This window comes from Geospiza fortis, unplaced genomic scaffold, assembly GCF_000277835.1.
Source record: "Geospiza fortis unplaced genomic scaffold, GeoFor_1.0 scaffold121, whole genome shotgun sequence".
Classification (NCBI taxonomy): Eukaryota; Metazoa; Chordata; class Aves; order Passeriformes; family Thraupidae; genus Geospiza; species Geospiza fortis.
The window spans coordinates 2,125,474-2,146,708 of record NW_005054346.1 but is presented as its reverse complement, the minus strand read 5'-3'; the positions used below and the strand labels follow the sequence as shown (position 1 = coordinate 2,146,708).

The 21,235-nt window shown below is 36.3% G+C and overlaps 1 protein-coding gene across 1 annotated transcript in view; it reads left to right on the top strand.

Moving 5' to 3' along the window:
* Positions 1-21,235, top strand: part of PREX2 (phosphatidylinositol-3,4,5-trisphosphate dependent Rac exchange factor 2) — a 110,185-nt gene that overhangs the window by 41,640 nt on the left and 47,310 nt on the right. The window contains exons 20-27 of the mRNA XM_031058645.1: positions 3,306-3,485; positions 6,228-6,322; positions 8,280-8,362; positions 8,697-8,787; positions 9,997-10,125; positions 15,047-15,088; positions 17,771-17,988; positions 20,591-20,693. Coding sequence (XP_030914505.1) covers positions 3,306-3,485; positions 6,228-6,322; positions 8,280-8,362; positions 8,697-8,787; positions 9,997-10,125; positions 15,047-15,088; positions 17,771-17,988; positions 20,591-20,693 — 941 coding nt within the window. The remainder of the gene's footprint in view (positions 1-3,305; positions 3,486-6,227; positions 6,323-8,279; positions 8,363-8,696; positions 8,788-9,996; positions 10,126-15,046; positions 15,089-17,770; positions 17,989-20,590; positions 20,694-21,235) is intronic.

Sequence of the window (21,235 nt, the reverse complement as noted above, 5' to 3'; positions counted from 1 at the left end):
TGGTATATTAGAACAGTTACAGATGCTAATTAACTCTTGAGATTTAGGACTGAAGAAACAAAAGATAGAGTGACATGAAAGATAATCCAACAGCCATGTTTTAACTAGAAATTTTCATACTTAAACAGGTGGGAGGAAATGCTTGATTTTGTGCTTTTTATAAAGACAGTAGAATTTATTTTTTCTGTTGTGGCATAGTAACAGTAAAATCGATGTCTTTTTTTATTGAATTGATTATTATCCTAAACAATCCTCATTATTTTAATATTCTCAGGATGGATAATATGAACACGGTGTCTATCACAATTTTTAATTTATGTTGATATTGTGTGATAGGAAAATTGACTACTGAATGACTGTTTGGTACCCTTTATACTTAGTGTTGGAAAAATTGCTCATGCATGTTACTAGGGATTTCTGCTCTGTGTTGAGGTCAGTACTGGTCTGTGTTTCAGCTCACGAAATCTTGGGGCGGTTTTATCTGCTCAACCTCTGCTGTCAGTGAATTGAAAAATGAGTATTTCATCTGAAGAGCAGGTCTGTGAGAGCCTATGGATTGTGGCAAGGGAACATTTAAGAGAAGATTTTGTACTCCTAATATTGTCTGGGTAGGAGTTTATAAGACGGTGTGCTGATGAGTTCTGGCTGGATAAATGATGTAGCAATGACACAGAGAGAGAAATACACACAGAAAATGTATCCCCTTTCCACAGCCTCTCCAGGCTCCACTGTGCTCACATTCAAATAGTTTAATGGCATCCCAGTAGTTCTTCAGTGATGCTGAAGATACCCCAAGTTGCTGCTAGGTGTTACACAGGAATAAGTCCTTTTCAAATTGTTTTCTGTATGGTGACTCTGTTGGGTTCTTGGTTCTTATGCACTCAGTGCTCTCCCACCAGCCCAGCTCTTTTTTGGAAAGATGTCTTTTGGGAGCATACAAGAAGCTTGAATGTTTTTCAAGCCTCTGTGGACTGAGGAAAAGGCAGAGAAGGTTTTTGGTTACTGCCTTTTTTAATTCTTTGACTAACCATAGCAGGTTTTGTTTGTCAGGGTTGTGTTGACTTGGGTTGCACATAGGAGTAATTCCACAGGAGAGGATTTTTTTTTTAAGATTTAAGTTTCTCTGTTCCATTGAAATATTCTTCATAGAGATTCTCTAGTGTTAGTTATTATTCACTCATGTGTTTCTTCTTTGAGAGCTAGATATCTAAGGTAATTTTGTTTGGGATAGGCCCATCTCTGGAGAAAATGTGTTGTGCATGTACTCTGTGTTTAAGAAGAAAAACAAAAGTATATTTAAGCAAGATTACTGGGGAGGGCATGTATCCAGGTTTTTATTTTAAACTCCCTGGACTGAGTTTTTAACAGCACATCAGCGACTTCAGTAACTACTTTCTCCAGGACTTGGTAATCCAAAGTTCCATCTTTTGTCCGTGATAGTTCAGCAAAAAAATTTTCCTTAGAAGAAGAGCCTGCCTGCTGAGAGAAATGGAAAAGCCCCCTTAGGAAAAGTTCCAGCTACCTTAATCAGTCTTTTACTGAGCTCTTGGCAGCAGTGACTAAACAGTCACATAAAAGAAGGGGCAATAATAGTCTGTCTGTGTCTTGACAAATAATTACTCAGGGGAAGATATTTTCAGGAGCTGAAATTGCAGTTCATTATACTTGTTTCTTAATCTTGATTATTTTCTTGCCACAACAAAATCCCCGAGAAGTTACTAGACTTAACTTTTATTTTTAAATGGATGGGAGTGGGAGCACAAGAAGAAGAAAAAGTAGAGATTTATCTTTGTCCTTATCTCATCTTTAAGCAGGCAGAACTAGATGGTCTTTTTGGAATGGACCTTTTGGTTTAGGAGCAGCGTTAGAATGTTCTGCCATGAATTTGTCTAATCTTTTTTTGAACCCCTTAGATATTTCTTACTAAGAAAATAAGTTTTACAGGTATGAAGGACTGATTTCCTAGGGTTTCTGCTTCCATAACACATTTATTTTAGGACAAGTTCAAAAACACATATGCTTTAGCATGAGATTGACACTGAACACTGATGTAAAATATGGGTCCCATCTCTCTTCCTGTACTCATGAAATTGTGCTTGCCAGTGAGTGGAAAGAACTGGGTTGTGATTTTCTACTGATATGAAATGTTAAGGCATAATGTAGCCCAAAAGATATCAGTCTAGTGGAGGGGTGAGTTTAAATTCTGGTGAAATTATACTTTTAGTATCATTTTTCTGTATTCTAGTTGCAGTTCAGATCAGTATCTTTAACTATATGTGGGATAAAATCTGTCCATTCCCATCAGTAGTGAGAATTTAATGTAAGAAGATCTAACCTATTTTTGAATCCTACCATGTAGTTGGTAAGAAGGTTTGCCAGTTGACCTTTCTGACAGTTCATTCAATGAAACCCTGCTACTATTTCTAAGTAGTTCAAAGGGGAAAAAAAGTTTAGTTCAGTGTCCTCTGATTTCAGGTAGTTAGCAAGTAGTTTTTTCAAGAAAAATGCTGCTTTTGAAATCCAAACAGTAATTTGAAAATGTGATTATAATGGAGTGTTTGAGCAATAGGAATTAAAGGACAATTGCCCATTTTTGCTGTTCTGATCTTGAAAGTAAATTAGAGCATCTCAGTATGAATTAATCATCCAAGAATATGAATTTTTCACTGCCAGTATTTCTGCATGTTCTAAAAGTAGCAATCTGCACTGTTCTCTTTTCTTGGCTGGATGTCACTCCTGTGCTTGTCACAGATGCTTGTATATTAATCATCAGTTTTACTAGTGATAATGGCTCAGACACTTTGAATGTCACGAAGTACACAGAGATGTTAATAAAGATCATTAAAATGCCCTAGTAGAATATTTTGTGGTGCACACTGGCATGCCTTGCACAGTATTAATTGGGAAAATACATGCTTTTCACAGACGTACAGTTACTTTCATTTGTTTTCTTGATTTGTGGTAAGAAGTGGAGGATTCATATTTAAAAATAGTTATGTTAATATGCAGTTTGACCCCAAGTGTCCAAGAATGTGCTGTATTTCTTCTCCAGCTGGAATCATTGCTTTCATACATGATGAAGTATTTGGTAAGGCTAGTGGGTTTCACTGTTAGACTTTCTGACAACAGGATGTGTCACTTCCTTCCTTTGTTTCAAATTCAATAATTCAGATATTGACTGAATTAAGATATTCCCTTCACATATTATAGAATAATAATTGGAGCATAGTGATGAGAAATGTTATCCTGTTGCTAGCTCACTTTTGAAAAACACTAATTTGCCTTTATTTTTGTGTGTTTCACAGCCTTCTTTCTTCAATAACATATTCTCCCAAATCTGAACGTAAAACACCTGAGCCTTTAATACCAGCAGACAGTGATAATGAAAAGGGGGAAAGGAATGGGAAGAAAGTCTGTTTCAGTGTAACAGGCGATGAACAAGAAGATTCTGGTCATGATACCATCAGTAACAGGGATTCTTACAGGTAATTTTATTAATAATACCTTTATTTTTCAACTGAATCAAATATGGAAGCTTATAAAGTATCAAGTGGTTATGAAGACTATTAGAATATGATTCTGACATTACTAATGGAGGAGTAACTAGCTGCAGATGTGTGAAGTAAAGTCTTATGAATACAGATTAGTTATTATATCTTAGTCGCCCAAATCTGGATAGGATATCACAACCAAAGATGTAAAACCTTACTTTAGATTACCTGTCTTACAAAAACTGGAAATAACTGGTTATTATATGTCCAACAATAAACCAAATATCTACCATGGAAAGCAAGGTGATAGCAAGGTGATAGAGCCGCTGTTCTTTCTGATCTAAAGAAAAATACAATATTGATCAACATATATTTCTCACCTTCTTTCACTCTAAATACTGTAACATCAACTCACCTCTATAATTTGAAATGCATACTGTGAATGTGAAGATTAATAATTTTGAAAAGGAAGGAGTAATTATAGCAAGTATGGTTCTTATATAGATGATACTCTCTTGCTTAGAGAAAATTGGCTAATGATATAAAAATGAAATTCAAATTTTAGCTGCAAGTAAGATGAGGGTTCATTATTTGTTCAGTATCATTATCATGCTCAGAAATTAGAATCTCAGTAGGTTTATCATTCTTCTACAGAACTCTGTGTTGCTGAGATCTCTTTCCTAAACTGTATTTGATTACTGCAGCCTGGTAGATATGAACTCTGCATCAGAGTAGAAGGAGAACCACACAGATGTAAACACAGGGATTGTTTGCACAGATTAAGTTCATTTTGTTCTTATCATGGTGAACACACAGGCCAAGTTCTTGGTCCAGCAGCAGTGTATTTAGAGTTTCCTGCATGTTCATGATGTTCAAACTGACTGTTCATGAGTTGCTCCAGTGATGTGTGCTTGCTCCTGTTGAGAGGTTTCCCAGCTGGCACAGGATTTGTATGTGGAGAAAGAAGGCGTGACCCAGGACATGAGTGTCTCTTTGTTCAAAATATTTTCTTTATTCTTATTCCTCTCCTTTATTGTCCATTTTGGCTGTGTAGGAATAATAAAACCTAGGGTTCCATATACAGAATAATCATAAAATTTGTGCATTAAGGACAAGTGTTGGAGTGAGATTAGAATTTTTTTTCTTTGCTTAAATAATTGTATTAGTCAATACTTAAAAATCTCCAGCTCTCATAATGCCACAGTGGTCATTATTGGAACTGTTTGGCTAATTTCAGCCATTATAATTCTCTCATTTTGTGTAGAGTCTCCTTCTAAACCTTACAATACAACACAAAAATCGTGCAGAATGATACAGCAAATGCATCTAATCTGTTTCTCATTTTCCTGTGTTTTATTTTCTCGTGCTTTGCACAACCCAGTTTTAATTAACCTTCATCTCCCCTTTGGAGACTTTAATAAGTGAATAGAGTTAGTTAGAAAACATTTCTTAATATCCAGCCAGAAATTTTTAATACTCCTTGGGACTGTTCACCCACTATTAGGAACATGTTGTTACTGATGTCTTTTCATCTATTTAATGGTTATGGTTGTAATTACATCATATTGCTTCATTTAAAAGTTTAACTCCTTCACTTACCTCGTTGATTACAGGTCCAAAACATGTACATTAGACAGGAAATGTAGGTCACTCTCCCTAAATTAGTGAAAAGTCACTTCTGTATCTACACAAATAAAGAAAACAAATAGGGAGCACATGTATAACTGCAGTGTTATTTTAAGAATGGATGTGTTAATCTTGGTGCGTGGGTACACCCAAATCATAAAACAAGACCCATATAATTATGTATAAACCTCCCTTAAGTATACTTTTACATTATCTTACATTCACTTGGGTTTTTAAGACTCCCTCTGCTGGATAATTACTTAAGCATCTCCTGCATTGAAATGAAATGATTTTCATATGGCTAAACAATTCTGAAGACTTTGAATTCAAATGTATCTTCATAGGATTTTTAGTACAAAAGTCCATATTTTACTCTGGTTTTGCTGCAGGAGCTAGTGTATCTCCATGTATTTTTTGTACAGAACAAATTGTTTTTGAGAGAAAAGAGCAGAAAAAAATTACAAATTTAAATCCCAAAATCTCCCCATTAGACCAATGTGGGTGAGATTTCGTACGCATAGAAGTTTTGACTGAAGCCACAGATGTAAATGTCTATACATCTCTTAAAAAAGAACAGCTGGAAGAGATGAGATCATGAACTGTTTTGGCTGACAAGGAAAACAGTTTGTAATTTCAGTTTTGGTGCTACTCAAATGGATCAAATCTCTTGTAAACCCACAGTGAGACTCTTGTTATGCAAGTTGTAAAGACTCAATGTTTGTATTAGCTGTGCACCAGGAGAAAATATGAAGTAACTAAAACATTTGAGGCCACAGAATCAAAAATTACCACTCATACAAGAAAAGTTGGCTATTTTGCATTCAAAGTCTGTATTACTATTCTGCAAGTACTTGTTCACGGGTAAGGGGAAGGGAGATAATTGAAGCATCTATTTTGGGAATCTGGTCTCCTGAGTCTTACCAGGACTGCAGATTAAATGAAAGTCTAAGCATGGGGATCTTCATTGTGTATAAAGAATTACACAGACCATCTCATCATTAAATTTAGGATGGAAAAAGGGAAAAAATTTCCATATTTTTTTTACAGAACCTGTGTTAAAGGACATAGCTTTATTTATTTTTTTTTTTTGTTTTGTGTTTTATTTTCAAGCGACTGCAACAGCAATAGGAACTCCATTGCCTCTTTCACCAGCATTTGTAGCAGTCAGTGCAGTTCTTATTTTCACAGTGATGAAATGGATTCAGGTATGTTTAGAAAAGTCATCTATGAATCTGTCTTCTCTTCCTTTTATTGAATTTTATTATTTTCATTTGCCTGGCAGTTTTATTGTTTTCATTTTAAAAATTGCATCCTCCTTAGTAATAGAAGTTCATAATTTTGCTTCTGCCTAGCTAGTGCTGCACTTAGGAATCCTTCTGTAAAAGAGAGCCAGCATTCCATTATCTCTGTGAATAGACTGTATTAGAGGTCCTGGAGTCAGTGCTTTTCATGTCTTTCATGTCTTGACAGTGCACTGTGTTGCACAGAGTGAGGAGCATTTTAGGTGAGTGTGGAATGCTCTCCTAGGTGGTGTCAGCACCTAGGCAGCAGGATATGGATCTGTGTGTTTATAGGAAGGAATGTGAGACCACATAGGAGCACATTCTTGTTTATGCCTCGACAAATTGGATTTAAGTAATTGCAGCTGCTAATAGGAATGGGATGGAATTTAACTGCATGGAGAAGGAGGTCATATACTCAAGGACTAATAATAAAAAAATATTTGCTCTAGGTTGGGAGTTTATCATTTGGGAATGATGTAGGAAAAGAAAAAACTGAGCATATTCTGAATATGACCCACCAGTGAGGCCTGGCCATAACTTTTATTGCTCATTGTATCAGGAGAGATATTTTCACTTTGAGCAGGAAAGTGTTAAGACACTATGCAAGCTATCTGAGATACCTTGTGAATGACGCAGAGTAATGTGAATAAGACAGAATTTCATTTCCGGAAATGATACATGCTTACACAGCAAAGCTAATACAGAGTAAAGGATGAAGGACATAATGAATTGTTAATAAAAGAGGAGACCCAGGGTCCATATCTTCCGCTTAAGATAAGAATGAGCTGATATACTCTTGTGTAGCATCAAGCTGATGCCTAAAAGAACATGTCTTTGCTAGCCACGCACAGATGTAGTGCTTTAGATGACAAATACTGCTGCTCAGGGAAACTCACACTCTCTGCTGGCTTAATTTTCAGCTGGTTCCAAAGCTAACCTGGTTAACTCCGGACCAGGGGTTTTGGGCCCTGTGCTCTGTTGCAATTAAAATCCTGTGGAGAAGTATAATGGTTGTAAGGACTAGAGGAGCTAAAAAAAAAATCAAGGACAGAAAAGTGCCAGTAAAGTGTTTCACTGACATAAGAAAAATGAGTCTAGATTAACCTTGAATAAATTTGAATTATAAATTATCAAGTGGCTACTTCTTGTCTCTAACCAACATCAAGGAGGAAAACCAGTTTTAAGCTCAATTTTTCAACCTTTTTTGAAAAAGTTCAAGGTATGTTACCTGTTGTCTGAAAGAGCAAATGACAGGGAAGTGACCTAAAAGAGTCCTTCTCCTTTGCACTTTCTTAGGAAATGATGTGGTATGTGCTGCTAAAACTTCATGTCAGATAATTTGGGTGCTGTATTTTTGCTGAATTACTAAAATCTCAGAACCATTCAGTTAGTAAGAACATTAGGACTGTGAATTATCTGTAGAGTTCTTATAAAAACTTCACACTGAATGCAGTTCAGTGACTTTGTGGTCTGCTCTGTTGGCTTCACACTACTCGGCCCTTTAGTCTGGAGTTCTAGTATGTTCTCTAGAAGAGAAATATGTTCTAGAAGAGAAGAATTGCATGTTCTGGTCGCAGAACTGTTGAGGTTTCAAGGGAACTTTTAAGATGATCTGGTCTAGTCTCCCCCTCAAGCAGGCTCATCTAGAGCAGGTCTTCCAGAGCATGACCAGTTGGGTTTTGAATTATGGTCCTTTCTTTAAGAGCTATTTCTGTATTATTGGGTAACTAATAAATGCAAAATATGTGGGGAGAACAGTTACTATAGTCCTGACAGTGTTAGCATCAGTCTGTGTGCAAAGCAGATTATCTAAGCTGCAAAGGTTTTGGAAAACATCCTGAAGCTTCTAAACAGTTTCTCATTTTAAAATATTTTTCAGGTGATGAGCTTCCCATAAGTGTTCGAATCTCCCATGATAAACAGGACAAGCTCCATAGCTGCTTGGAGCATCTCTTTGGTCAAGTAGGAGATTATTTTTCTTGGCTTTGATACTCATGTCTGTGCTTGAGCTAAAATGTCTTTAGAAAATACTTCTTCTTTTTAATTTTGTTTCCCAATGTTTACTGAGATGGTATGTATTTACTCGTTTTCCCTCAGTTTTCTGTAAATAGTCCAAAACTGCAAATTAAACAGGCCCTTAAATTTAGTCCAACATTCTCCAGTTTGTTACTTTAACTAGAGCCATTAGGTAAGAAAAAATCCAAAGTTGCTCGCCAGGAGTCCACATTTCTTACAGAAAGAATTTCTAATTGTTGCTGTAAAAAGCATCTTTCTCACAGAACCTTGATCCCAACAGGTCGATTCAATTGTCAATCTTTTGAAAGGACCAGCTGTGATGAGGGCCTTTGAGCAGACAAAGTACTTCACACCAGGTCGAGGCCTCCAAGGTAACGTTTAAATCTAGCTGTGAGAATGAAAAGGCAGCTTGAAGGGTCCATGGCAATGGCTGTCCACTCCTTGAGCTGGTGGATTTAAAGAACTGATTTTGCTTAATCTTGGTATATTCTGCAATAACTGGTTGTTGAAGTTCATTTTAAATAGATATAAATTATTAGTTCAAAACTGGCTCCTTATATTTTATTACATAATGTAGGAAAAAATTTCAAATTCAACTGAATTTTAGACTCTGAACTGACTGTTGTATTGCTGAGGTTTTTGAAGCAAGAAGCAGTGTTGTTACATAAATTGCAGGTATTTTTAATACATTTTTGTCACAACTACTGGAGCCATTCATGATCTATTTTATTACTAATGCCATATTTTTTATTATTTTTGTAGTTATATTATGTTTGAAGTTGATTTATGAATAGTTTGTGATTTATAGTCACAGCGATATTTATGCCAAATATGTACTTATATAAATATTACTGATTGCTTAAAAAGAAATATCCTGTATGTAAATTCAGACACTCTACTAACACTTGTATGGTTGCTTAACTCTAAAGGTATGAATAAGCATCTGGTGGTGGTCATAAGTGATGAAAAGGAGAAAGGACTTCTTGCAGTAGACTGAGTTTGAAAAAACAGAAAGAAGTTCAATGGGAACCTGAATGTTTTATTAATGTCAGTAGTAAAGTGTATAGATCCCACACATGTCTTTTAGCAAAGAATACTGGTTTTAGGTGGCCAGAGGGTGTTTTTACCCCAGTTACGAGGTTTTACAAGGCCTGAATTACTACCTGCTAAATGAATTTGCATGAAAGAGCATATAATTTTATTTTTTTGCTTTCCTTCTTTTGGGTGGGTTTTTTGTTTGTTTTGTTTTATTTGTTTTGGTTTTTTTAGTTAGTAATTTTGGTTCAAATTTAATTTTCTGATTGAAACAATTTTTCCTCTGAAAGTTCCAGGGTCCCGCTTACCATGCACCTTGTTATGTACCTGCTTCAGAAAGAATCATGTTTGGGGATGCTGCTCACTCTCTTCTTAGACTTGAGCAGGGAGCTTAGATGACTGTTAGATCTGTCACCGTAGCTTTAACTAGAGTTAAATAAGTTGCCAACTCCTTGAGCAGTGAAAACATTTAGGAAGAAAAAATGTCTTACTGTGACTTTCTCAGGAGGCTTAAGCAGAAAAATTCTGTTTTTGTCCTTGCTTAGAGTTTCAGCAAGAAATGGAACCAAAGCTCAGCTGTCCAAAGAGGCTGCGACTCCACGTCAAGCAAGACCCTTGGAACCTCCCCAGCAGTGTCCGGGGCCTGGCCCAGAATATCAGGAAATTTGTTGAAGGTCAGTAAGAACAACCTGGTCATAAACAAGCGCTTCATTTATGATACAGAGGGAAGGGGAGAGGTACAACTGCTTCCTGCTGCTTCTAGGCAGGATTTGTGGAATGCAGTGTAGTCTACAGACAGGTTGTACTCTCAATAACAAGGTTAGTGGAGTTTATCTCAGCTGTCTTGTACTTACCCTGTTGGCTTTAGATACTGAAGAGAAAATACTCTTCTGACAAATGAAAACAAAGGAATCATATGTTGGATGTGGTAGGTTTTTCAGTTGCTAGGTTTTTCAGTCCAGTGGGCTTGCTTGATTTGTCACAGAATTTCATGGGACTGATACACCAAAATGAGGCTTTTATTGAAATTAAACTATTTTTTCCCCCCACTGTCTTAACTGGAGAGATAAAATCTCTGCAGCTTTTGTCCTGTACCTTGGTCTTCTCTGTGCTTTTCTGGAATCATTATCTCTCCTTCTGCTGTAAAGCCATGGTTTTCATTTAATCTATCCCAACTGATGGATGGACTCCTCCTCTGCCTCCCTTCCACCACTGTATAGAAGTTACCAAGTACTAGGCTCCTCTTCACCACCAAGTGACAGTGTGAGCTGAGTTTTAGGTTTTCTCTCATGTCTTCCAAAGAAAGTAACTGGCCTTTTCCCTCCAGAATATCTTGCCTTTAATTCCTGCTTTATTTCCTGTGCTGCTTGATAAAGAAACAGAAATAAAGAGTTAAAATTATTTTTTATAAAAATGCCTATTCTAGGATTCTGCATGGGAACAAAAACTTAGGACTAGCTTTTAATTATTTGTGTGTGTGTGTTTAGCTTCTTCTGTTTGTGGGCTAATTGCTACAGTGTCCATTAAAGAAACTGTTAAACATCAGACCAACGGGAAAGAACTTTGTGATAAGTTTTATTATTATAAACTTTCAAAAACCAACCAGCCAAACCAAACAAACTCTTCCCTCTCTGATTTGGCATTTCTCATTGGAGATACATCATATTTTCAGACCCTGGGTGAGAAAATTATAAAAACAACCTCATAAATACCTCCTTTTTGAAGTCAACAGTGGATTGACTCTCTATACTAAGAATACTCCTTTTAGTTTAATGGTGACTGTCACTGAGTGAAAAATTAATAAATAGTTAAATTAATAAATAGTTTTGAATCCCTTTTTTTTCTACAGGTCCTTCTTCAGCTTAAACAAAATTATTTTGAAGTATTAATCAGGGTTTCTTTCAAAGTTGAGGAGGAATGGAAATGTGTTGTGAACAATCCTTCCTTGACCCCTGTCAGAAGCTAAGCTGACCAGACCATTTTCCCATAACTTGTTTGCCCATGAATAGAACTAGTAGACCTAACCCATTTGAGCGGTGGTCATATACCCTCAATATTGAGCTGAGATTATTCAAAATCTTGTGGGAGAGTTTGTCACATCCAAATGATTTACTACCCCTTTCTAATATAAAAATTATTTTTACTGTACTCAGCTCAATACTGAGAAACAGCCAGCAGCTGGATTTAACTGAAGTCAGGGGAACAAGAAGCAGGGTTAATAATGTTTTTAACAGCTCCATTTTCCCTTTGTATCGTCATTTCTTGATTTCTTCCTTCCTGTCTTGTCATCATACCTTGTGTTCACAGCTGGTCTGGATACCTAGGAGAACCACCAGTGCTGCCCTGAGCTATTTATGGCTGACATCCTAACGCATGGCACAGAGAGTCGTCGCCCAATTTCCTCTCTAATTCACTTGATTTAGAAAAAAACCCAAAAGGTGCCACCTAATATGACTGTTTAGCTGCTCTTATTGGAACAAGTTGAACAATGTCTTGGGATTTTAGAAGAATCTTCCTGTTTGTTTTTGAGTAAAAGACAATATTTCAGTAATTGAGGAAAGCAGATACATTTTTCTCTTCTAAGAGGAAGTAGTCAAAGGAGACCACAGATACAACTTCACTCACTGTGGGCAAAAAAATGTAATTAAAACTTCCAGTTGTTGTAAACATACTTAACCATTATTGCTCAATGCTGAAGTAAGGATGAATACAATAAATTCATCTTCTTATTGAAAACTGACTAATTTTTCTTTTTATAAAAGTATCACAGGATATTTTAGTTTTTTATTCATTGTTCTGTTGCATTGCATAATCTATTAGATTGATTAGTGCATTAAAGCAGGAGACATGGGAGCCTCACAAAGATGAAATGTTTTAAGTCCTAGATACTAAGATTCCTTTTATTTACTTTGTTTAATAAATATGATGAAATGGGAAAACTCAGGATGCCTTGAGGATGATTGCTCTGGTCTGTCGGTTTTCTGTTTATTAGTGTTCAAATTCAGAGAACTCCTAAAAAAATTCAAGGTTTGCACAGATTGAAAAAAAAAAAAAAACAAAACAGAAAAAAACCAACCAAGCCTTCCTTGACAGTAAAATTAAAATATAGCTGGACCTTGCTTTGTCTCATTTCATTTGCCTTATCATATCATTACAGAAAGAAAAAACTTCAAAACTTCAATGGTTACAGTAAAACTCCAGCCTAGAGAGCTAATCTAGTTGCTAGCATTGAAGAGTTCTCTGAAGTAATACGCAGGTTCTAGGAGGATTTATCTGGAGCTAAGTAACTAAAGAAAATCATTAAGTTATTTCTTGGATTGACCGGGCCTAATAAATTGTTAAACCAATAAAGCTAAAGATAAGGTGTTGGCACAGGCAGATCTTTGAAGGTGAAGTACTTGATTTTGGTGGGGAGGGCAGTAGTCAGGGCAGGAATTGGACAGCCACCAAACTGAGGAAGAGTAATGTAGGTACTTGATTGTGAATCTGTGTGAGATATGCATTGGAAAGCACAGGAGGAAAAGACTGGAGTAGGAACCAGGAAAATGAACAAGATGGATAGAAAGAAAGGGACTCTACAACAGAAGAGTGTAAACAAAATAAAGAGAAGGAAACATTTCTGTAGTTGCTTTTCCCTGCACAAAAAATAGGTAAGATTCTTGATCAAAGGAAGAGGTGTTCTGGAGCAAGCCAGATTTCTAGCCAGCTAGTCATGTAACTACATGAGGAAGTGCAATTGTTTTTCTAGCACTGTAATTTTAAGTTTAAACAGGAAATATGATGCAATTGAGAAAGTTCTCATCTATTTTAAATTAGGAGAGAGGTATGACGGAGCCTTTCAGTTATTGAAGGTATAAAAAATATATTTAAATTTAAATAATAAACCATGCAGTGCAAAATCTGTCTTTTTGAAATATTTTCAGGTGTGAAAAACAAAATAAGACTAAAATCTAGCCTTTCCTGGCAAAGATCAGAATAGCAGAATAATGTAGGGTTTTTTTAAATAAAGTACAAAAGAATATTTAAAAATAAAAGAAACTGAAGGCATCTTGCATTACAAATCAGAATCTAAGAGAAACTGCTAGGGGTTTATTCCTTTCCATACAACATGTAGCAATAAGGAGTGAGAGCTTTCATAGCTTTTGCTATTTGTTCAAAAGCAAATGATTGATATCCAAGGTTCACTTCTAACCTCAGGTAAGTAGACATATCATCCAAAAATACTCTTTTGCCTGTGGGAATATTTTGAAGCACAGAAGACTTATAGCAGTGATAAAAGAGAGTTGCAGCGTCCTGTGATTTCCCCATAAGCAGGAAATCATTATTTATAGATACCTCAAATTCTTTTGAATTTAGAGATCCAAGAAATGTTATGTGAAACAAGCTGCAAGTAATAGCCTGGATGTATCTAAGTTATTGAGATAAAAGCTGTATTTCCCTACACTCTCTTTTCAGTTACTAAGTTATGGTCGGACTCCAAGACTCCAGGTTATTAATCTCTGTAAGGGGTTGTGTTTTCTTTTTCAAAAGACAGAAGGCTAAGGCAATGACCTAGAACCAGGAATTTTCAGGAATAACTAGTAATTTTTAATGTTTGGGTGTTGGTATTTGAGATACTGTGGCAGTAACAGTGTAGGGGGAAATACATTATCGAATTATATTATTGTACATATAGCCAATTTCAGCCCTGCTTGTGCCCTGAACAGGGCTTTGAATAGGACTGCAGAGAAACTTAGGGGTGTGAGAGAAGGTTTGGAAAGATGTGAAAGCATGTGAAGTAGTCTTGTGTTCCTCCAAGTAATACCTGTAGGACAGGTACTGATGTGCTGAAAGTTTGGCACTCTCTAAGGTTATGGCAGATTTTAACCTTCCTGTGTCTTGCAACACTGGTTAACATATTTAAATTTGTGATCTGGTACATAAGATCTGCACTTCCTTCAGCCTGCCTGCAGCCTTTGAATAGCAGCCCCTTTCAAGGAAAAATAAAAGTTGGGGGGAAGTGTAAAGAGAGATAAACCCATATTTTTGACTGTGTAAATTAATGGGTTTTTTAAAATTTGTACTTTTTTACTTCATAGATTGTTAAGCGAAAAGACATTTTTGAAGCAAAATGAAATCCTGAAGGATGGAAGTAAGGTGAAAATGCTGTTGTATTTTTCCTAAAGGCTTTGGTATACATTAAAATAGGGATAATTTGAGATTTTTGGGTATGAGCAAAAGAGTACAAGAGAAGGAGAAGAAAGAATTAGGGTAAAGTGGGAATCAGTGAAAACTCGTTCTTCAAAGTTTTGGGGCTGGAATTCTTCATATAGGGACTTGGTCTGGCCAGTTGCTACACATGTGCTGTAAGGTAGCAGCTGCCTTTTCGTGTGTCTTTCTCAGTGATGGTTCTTTTGATTGTTATCAGTTTTTATCAAGCCATATGTACAATTAAGTGAAGTTGAGGTTCATTACTGTTTTGTAGGTGTGAATCAGCATTGTCTAGAAAGAAGCTGGAGTTAAGCTGGTATGAAATGAGAAACTGTAAATGCAATATTATGTTGGTGAAAACACTTTTAACCATTACCTTAAAGTATTTTCTTCTTTTTCTTTAAGAGGTGAAGGCACGAATACTCTTGGCACTTCTAGAATATACAGGTAATTTTGCTTGTGTTGGGAGGGAGGGAAGTGAATGTGGGTGGTTTGAGATACTTTTTGGTTTTGAACAGACATACTGTGTTTACATTAAGGGTGAAAATCTCAGATATGATAAAACCTGATAATCAGCAACTTCATACCACTGTTTAGAGTAAGGATTCCTGAAGAATGCAGTTTCAGATATTTTTAACAAACACTGCACATTCTTTTTTTCTTTTCTTTTTCTTTCAATGCAAAATACCTTATGTGGTCATTTACTCTAGATCTTGGTAGATAAAGTAAGAACTAAACAGTCAGCTTTTGCACAGTGTCTCAGCTGTCTGTCGTCTTTGGGCGTTTCCTTATTTGCTGTTTTTCTTTTCATTCCCATCTGTTTCCAGATTTATATTGCTATTTTAACCTGTGCCTTTCCTTTTGTCTATTTTTAGAGAATATTTAAGTTCCTCCTTTCTGGAAGGACTCTGATTATTCTCTGTATTAATTCTACTATCATGCCATACAGCATACAGCTTAAAATACACAAAATAGGGATGTGTGTCTGCCAAATTAATGTCACTGAATCTGTATTTAAAAAATAATATCTGTGGCACAAGTTTCTTTACAGTTTGTAGGTGCCTACATGTTCAAGCAGACAGTCCAATTTAACTGTAAAAGCTTATTATTTTGACCATCTTATAGTCAAAATAATATAGTCATGCACATGAATGCATGATTTAATTATTTTTGTTATCACACACAAGAACAATTTTATAAAGGGGATTATAATCTTTCTTTGCTGTCAGATTTCATCAAAATATTAGTAAAGTTTTTAGTAATTCCTCATTTATCCTAAAATAGGAAATGAGTTGAGAAAATGTACTAGACTTGATTTTTTAAAAGTAGTTTTCCCTAATTTATGTTGTTTTATAAGTTGGTAAACTCTCTGGTTTATTTTGTATAAAAACATTTTTGTAAAAGGACCCCAACAGGGTCTTAAATTCAGTATCTGATGTTCGAGTAGTATTAAATGAGATTCAGAAATGTGTTTGAGGCACAGGAGGGCTGCTTCAGGAGCAGGAAATAGAGAGGAAGCCAGCTGCTGTTAGAAAGAAGGAGATAAAATTCAGCAAAGTGAGGAAACAATGTGTGTTGGGCTCAAATCCTGAGCACTGTTGGAACATTGTAAAGTTTTTTGACAGTGGAGAAGCCAGTGGGATTTTTGAAGCTGGAGATGTGTGTAGTTTTTAAAGATGAAAATCTCTATTCTGGATTTCTACAACTTGAGAGAGACAGAGAGGTTGATTTGAACAATCAAAAAAAAAAACCCAAAAACCAAAAAAAACCAACCAACCATTAAAAAAAAAAAAAACAAAAAAGCAACAACGAAAAACCCCAACAACAACAAAAACCATTGAGTCATAGTGCATAAACAGTAGTGGTTTGGCCATTTATGGAAAATATTCCCAAGGTTCTGAGAAACTGTCAAATAGAACAGAAATGATAGCAAAAGAGTCTTCACTATTATCAAAAGCTGAGGAAAAGACTGAAGATCTCAGAGGAAAATAGACAGAATGAGGTTACTTTGAGAAATATTTGGAGTCCAAAAAGCACATTTTCAAATTTGGTAGTAACTTTGTGACTACCGAATAATTTCTGCTGACTTACCCAGTCATCAGAATTCTTGTCAGCTCCATAGAAAAGCGGAAAAGGACCTAAGCCTCTTAGAGGCAGAGCAATCTAGTAGCAAAGACAAATATTTTAGGCTTCAGAAAGACCTCTGTATCACCTGATCTGCTTCTCTTGCTCTGAGAAAGATTAAGTCTACCTGTACCAGTGTGATTGATGTTTGCCTAACAGCTTATAATGATAAAATTACTTGAAGACCTTCAGGAAAGAGGACGAGAAAGAAGCGCTGAATATTTATCATCACAGTTTTGTTCTTTATTGGGAATATGTTTCCCTTTCTAATTCTTTTGACTTTTAGCTAATCTAATACCTATGCCCTTCAGAATAAATTGGTAGGTTAGCTAGTCCCTAATTTAAATTGCCTGCTAATGTTCCATAGCTGTCTACCTACAGACCTTTTCTAGACTTTCTTAGCACCATCAATCTCTGCTGTTTCCTGGATATGTGATGCTGCTCTGTACTTATTTTATAGATTCACATTCATATAAATTTTATTTGGATAGGTTGTGTTCTGGTAACAATGCTGTGCTTTCCAGCAGAAAGCCTTCATCTATCCTCCCCAGCTGGTAGGTGTGGAATAGGCCACATGATGCAGTCAGTTAAGAGCTTCTGAGTGTCCTTGCTTTCTGGTGCAAAGTAAGTGTTTGTGGGCCCAGCTTGCTCTCACATTGCAGCAAAGAGGTCTGACTTGCCTCCGTTGTGTGACATTAATAGTACATAGAATTAATGGCATGTACATTAAAATCTAGGAGAGAAATGTACATTGTCTATAAAGAAATACTTTAAATTCCAGATTTGAAATACGTTTATATGCAATTTTAGAATTATAATATTTTAATGAGGAAAATGGCAAATTGAGTCATGGAGTACTATTAACTAGAGATAACATTAGGCTGTAAACTTGTAAATTGCGTGACGTAAAAATGATGTGCTTATTAGATAAGGAATTCCAGCCTAGTTTCTTTGCTGTTAACTAATCTCCTGTTTAATTTTGCTTTTGGCTCTTACACCTCACAGATAGTGAGATACAGCTGAGGCGAGACATGGTCTTCTGTCAGAGCCTGGTGGCCACAGTCTGCGCCTTTTCGGAGCAGCTGATGGTGGCCTTAAATCAGATGTTTGACAACAACAAAGAGTATGAAATGGAGACCCTGGAGGCCAGCAGAAGGTGGTTGGAACAGATTGCCAGTGCAGGTCTTCTCCTTCATTTCCAGTCCCTGCTCTCTCCAAACCTGGTAAGACTCCTCATGTCTCATGTTTGGTCAGAGCCTCTTTTCGTTCCCTGAACCAGGGACATGGTTAAATAGTCTAAGATGTAAATCTGATTTTCTGTGTCCTTTTTGGTAATCTTGGTACTTAGCTGCTATTTGGAAAAGTTACAATTCTGATACTTACAGGTTTGGGATCTGATACAGATAATTACAGCTTGGCTATGATATGGGGAATAAGTTTTCCACAAAGACAGTATTCTGTTTGCTTTGAGTTAGCAGATAGTGAGTTTAATCTTGACTCCTCACTGCTGCTGTAGCTGTTCCCTGGGATTGAATGTGGTATTAGGTGATAAGCAGGACTTAATTTTGCAATTAGCAACGATACAAGATAAATAAAGTACCTGGTTTAGGTAATTTTATCACCCTTTTCCCTAAAAAACTATAGGTGTATTATAGTAGTTGAAGGAGTAAACGTGCTCGTCTATTTTGCTCCTGTTGTGTGGAAAATCCTTGTAGCCTGTCAGAGTAATTGGAAATAGACTGTTTCTTCACAAGTCTTGGAAAAGAGCCATGGTTTAAGAAACAATTAAAAATGGGACATGGCTTTGTAGTCCCTTAATCCTCAGTTATCCAAAGTGCTTCTTTAGCTATTTAAGATGCTTCTCACACTAGACCAGTTCCTGCTAACCAGAGGAACTATGAAACAGTCTGCATAGACTTTTCCATGACAGTCTTGTCTACCTTTGGAGTTGGTCCTTAAAAATAAAACTCCATGTAAATAATAGATGATGTTCTTAATATCAAAGTTGTCCTTGTCTGTCTTGGCAGCAAATTGCTGACATAAGAAACCTTAGAAGCAGAAAAAGCCAATACAAATAAAGGAATTTCTAAATCACAGTCATAAAGTCTCAGTCTATGCTATTGTTGGAGAGCCAGTGTGACCAACTACCTCACAGGCAGCTGTTTGCAATGGTGTGTGCATCATACAAACAGGTATAATCAGGGCCTCAGAGAAATGGAGAAACTCTATCCACATGAGGAGCATGTGAAGAAGGCACTGCCTGGGAAGCTTGGAGTCACGTCTTGAGTCCTGGATGCTTTTTGCAACGTGTAGTAGCAACAGGTGGTGCAATACTTAAAACTCAAGAGTAAATTCCATTGGTGCCTGTCTAATATTTTCCTTGTGCTTTGCTGTTATGTTACCACAAAGCAATTGTTGTCTTTACAGCTCTGAATAATTATTTTTTTCACTGCAGATTGCAGTGATTTCCTTTGTAGTGAAAATGTGTGCTACTAAACTATTTTCACATAATCAGATATCTGCAATATGCATTGTCCAATTGAAAATAAAGTTCAGTCTTTTCTGCCTAGCAGTTCTTAACCAAGGGAATTGTATTTAAAGGCAGCTTTTTCAATACCTTCTCAGCACTATTTGGCTTACAAATGATCTGTGTTATTTTAAACAAGGGTGTTTGAAGGAAATTACACTCATTATGGCCAGAGCTCAGCAAAGAATGAGCAGTTGTGCAAGAGTTTCCCACGCTGCTCTATGGTATTCAGGCTATTCTGCTGACAAAATCACTCTGTCCATAGACTTCATAAATTGATCCAGAAGACAAGATATTTCTAGCAGATTTGCTTTTTCATAAGTACAAGGGGGAATGCTATTTCACTATATAGATCAGGGAAAATAATGGGGTTTTTTTCTTCTATCATTCTGTAAACTATAATTTATTGTAAATTTATGGACAGCTATTTATTATTCTTTGCCATCCTACTGTTTCACTTCTTAGAGGGGGAAAAACGCATGATTCTGATTTCCTTTTGGCTCTTGCTAATCTAAACAGCCAGGGGAGGGCTGTATAAGGAATAGAATTACTTTAAGTGATTATTGATTTAAGCTATAATTGGTCTGCACAGTTAACTCAAGATAAACATAATTGTAGATTACTATTTGCCTTTTTGAAGGTTCAGTTAAATGACTTGAGAAATCTCTTTAACTATCTCTTTAGCTCTGGGGTACACAGAGTGAACTATAAGTGCAAATCAGAATATTGGCACATCTATGTACTTGATTTGTGCCTAGAGTTTTGCAGGTGAAGTGCAAGTCATCCTGAGCTGTAAATTCTCTGAGCTTCTGGTTCAATTATTGGTGCTTGGAGTGGACACAATAAACTCTTATATGTTGTTCAGGAGTGAAATCCTAAAGCTATGGAAATTTTAGAAGAAAATTGCTTAAAAATTATAGTTTTCACATTTCCCTTCTATTGCTTTACAAGATAGACCTGGTGGCAAGACAAGGTGCTAAACTCTGGTATCTTACAGAGTAATGACAGAATGACTCGATTAAAAAACTTGAGAAATAATGGTAGCTATAAACTACCTATTAATTTACTGTATGGCGTGATAAAATTATTTTAATAATCCTGAACTAGTAATAAAAGGGAAAATGTCAATAGAAACAAAGAGATTTATCTCATCTAGGAGTTAAATAGGTTATACGTTGCAGCAGTGAAATGTTGTGCAACACTCTAGTTAATTTTATGTTCTGCTCTCTTATATTATTTCTGGTAGGGAAAACATCTGGCTGAGATGACCTTTGCAATTTTTATTTTGCCTTTTTTAGGCTGATGAACAAGCTATGCTAGAAGATACATTGGTTGCATTGTTTGACTTGGAAAAAGTTACTTTCTACTTCAGACAATCAGAGCCAGAACCACTAGTTGCAAGTGAGTAATTAATATCGGGGTTTTACTGGTTTTGTAACATTTTTTGTTCCTAGAACATCACCTCCCACAGGGAATCTTATACAACTTGGAATTATGGAGAATAAGTATATGTATAGCTCTCCTGATACTTCTAGATGTGCTGAAATACTGCTGTCATCAGTGACACTGCAGAATCATTATCTAGCAACGTCAGTAACCCTGGGGGCAAAATTGTTTGCTTAGCTGAATTTTGGGAGTATGAACATTGGGAGTATGTGACTGCATCAGGAAAGTCCCTGGAAGACCCAGCTGTTGTTGAATAAATGTGTAAAAATAGCTTGAAGGTCTTGGTAGGGAAACACAGCTGATACAAGACGAAGAAGCATAAACCACGTTTCATTTTGTTGTGTGAAAAATAAATTACTCTTTGAAGAGTTCCTTGAGAGGACAGGACAGGCACTATTAGGTTCACTTTAAATTGGGCAAGAAGCTTTCTCTGAGATCTGCTGCTGCAGATGATCAGGGTCCTGAACCCTTCCTCACAAAACTTGCCCAACTCAGCA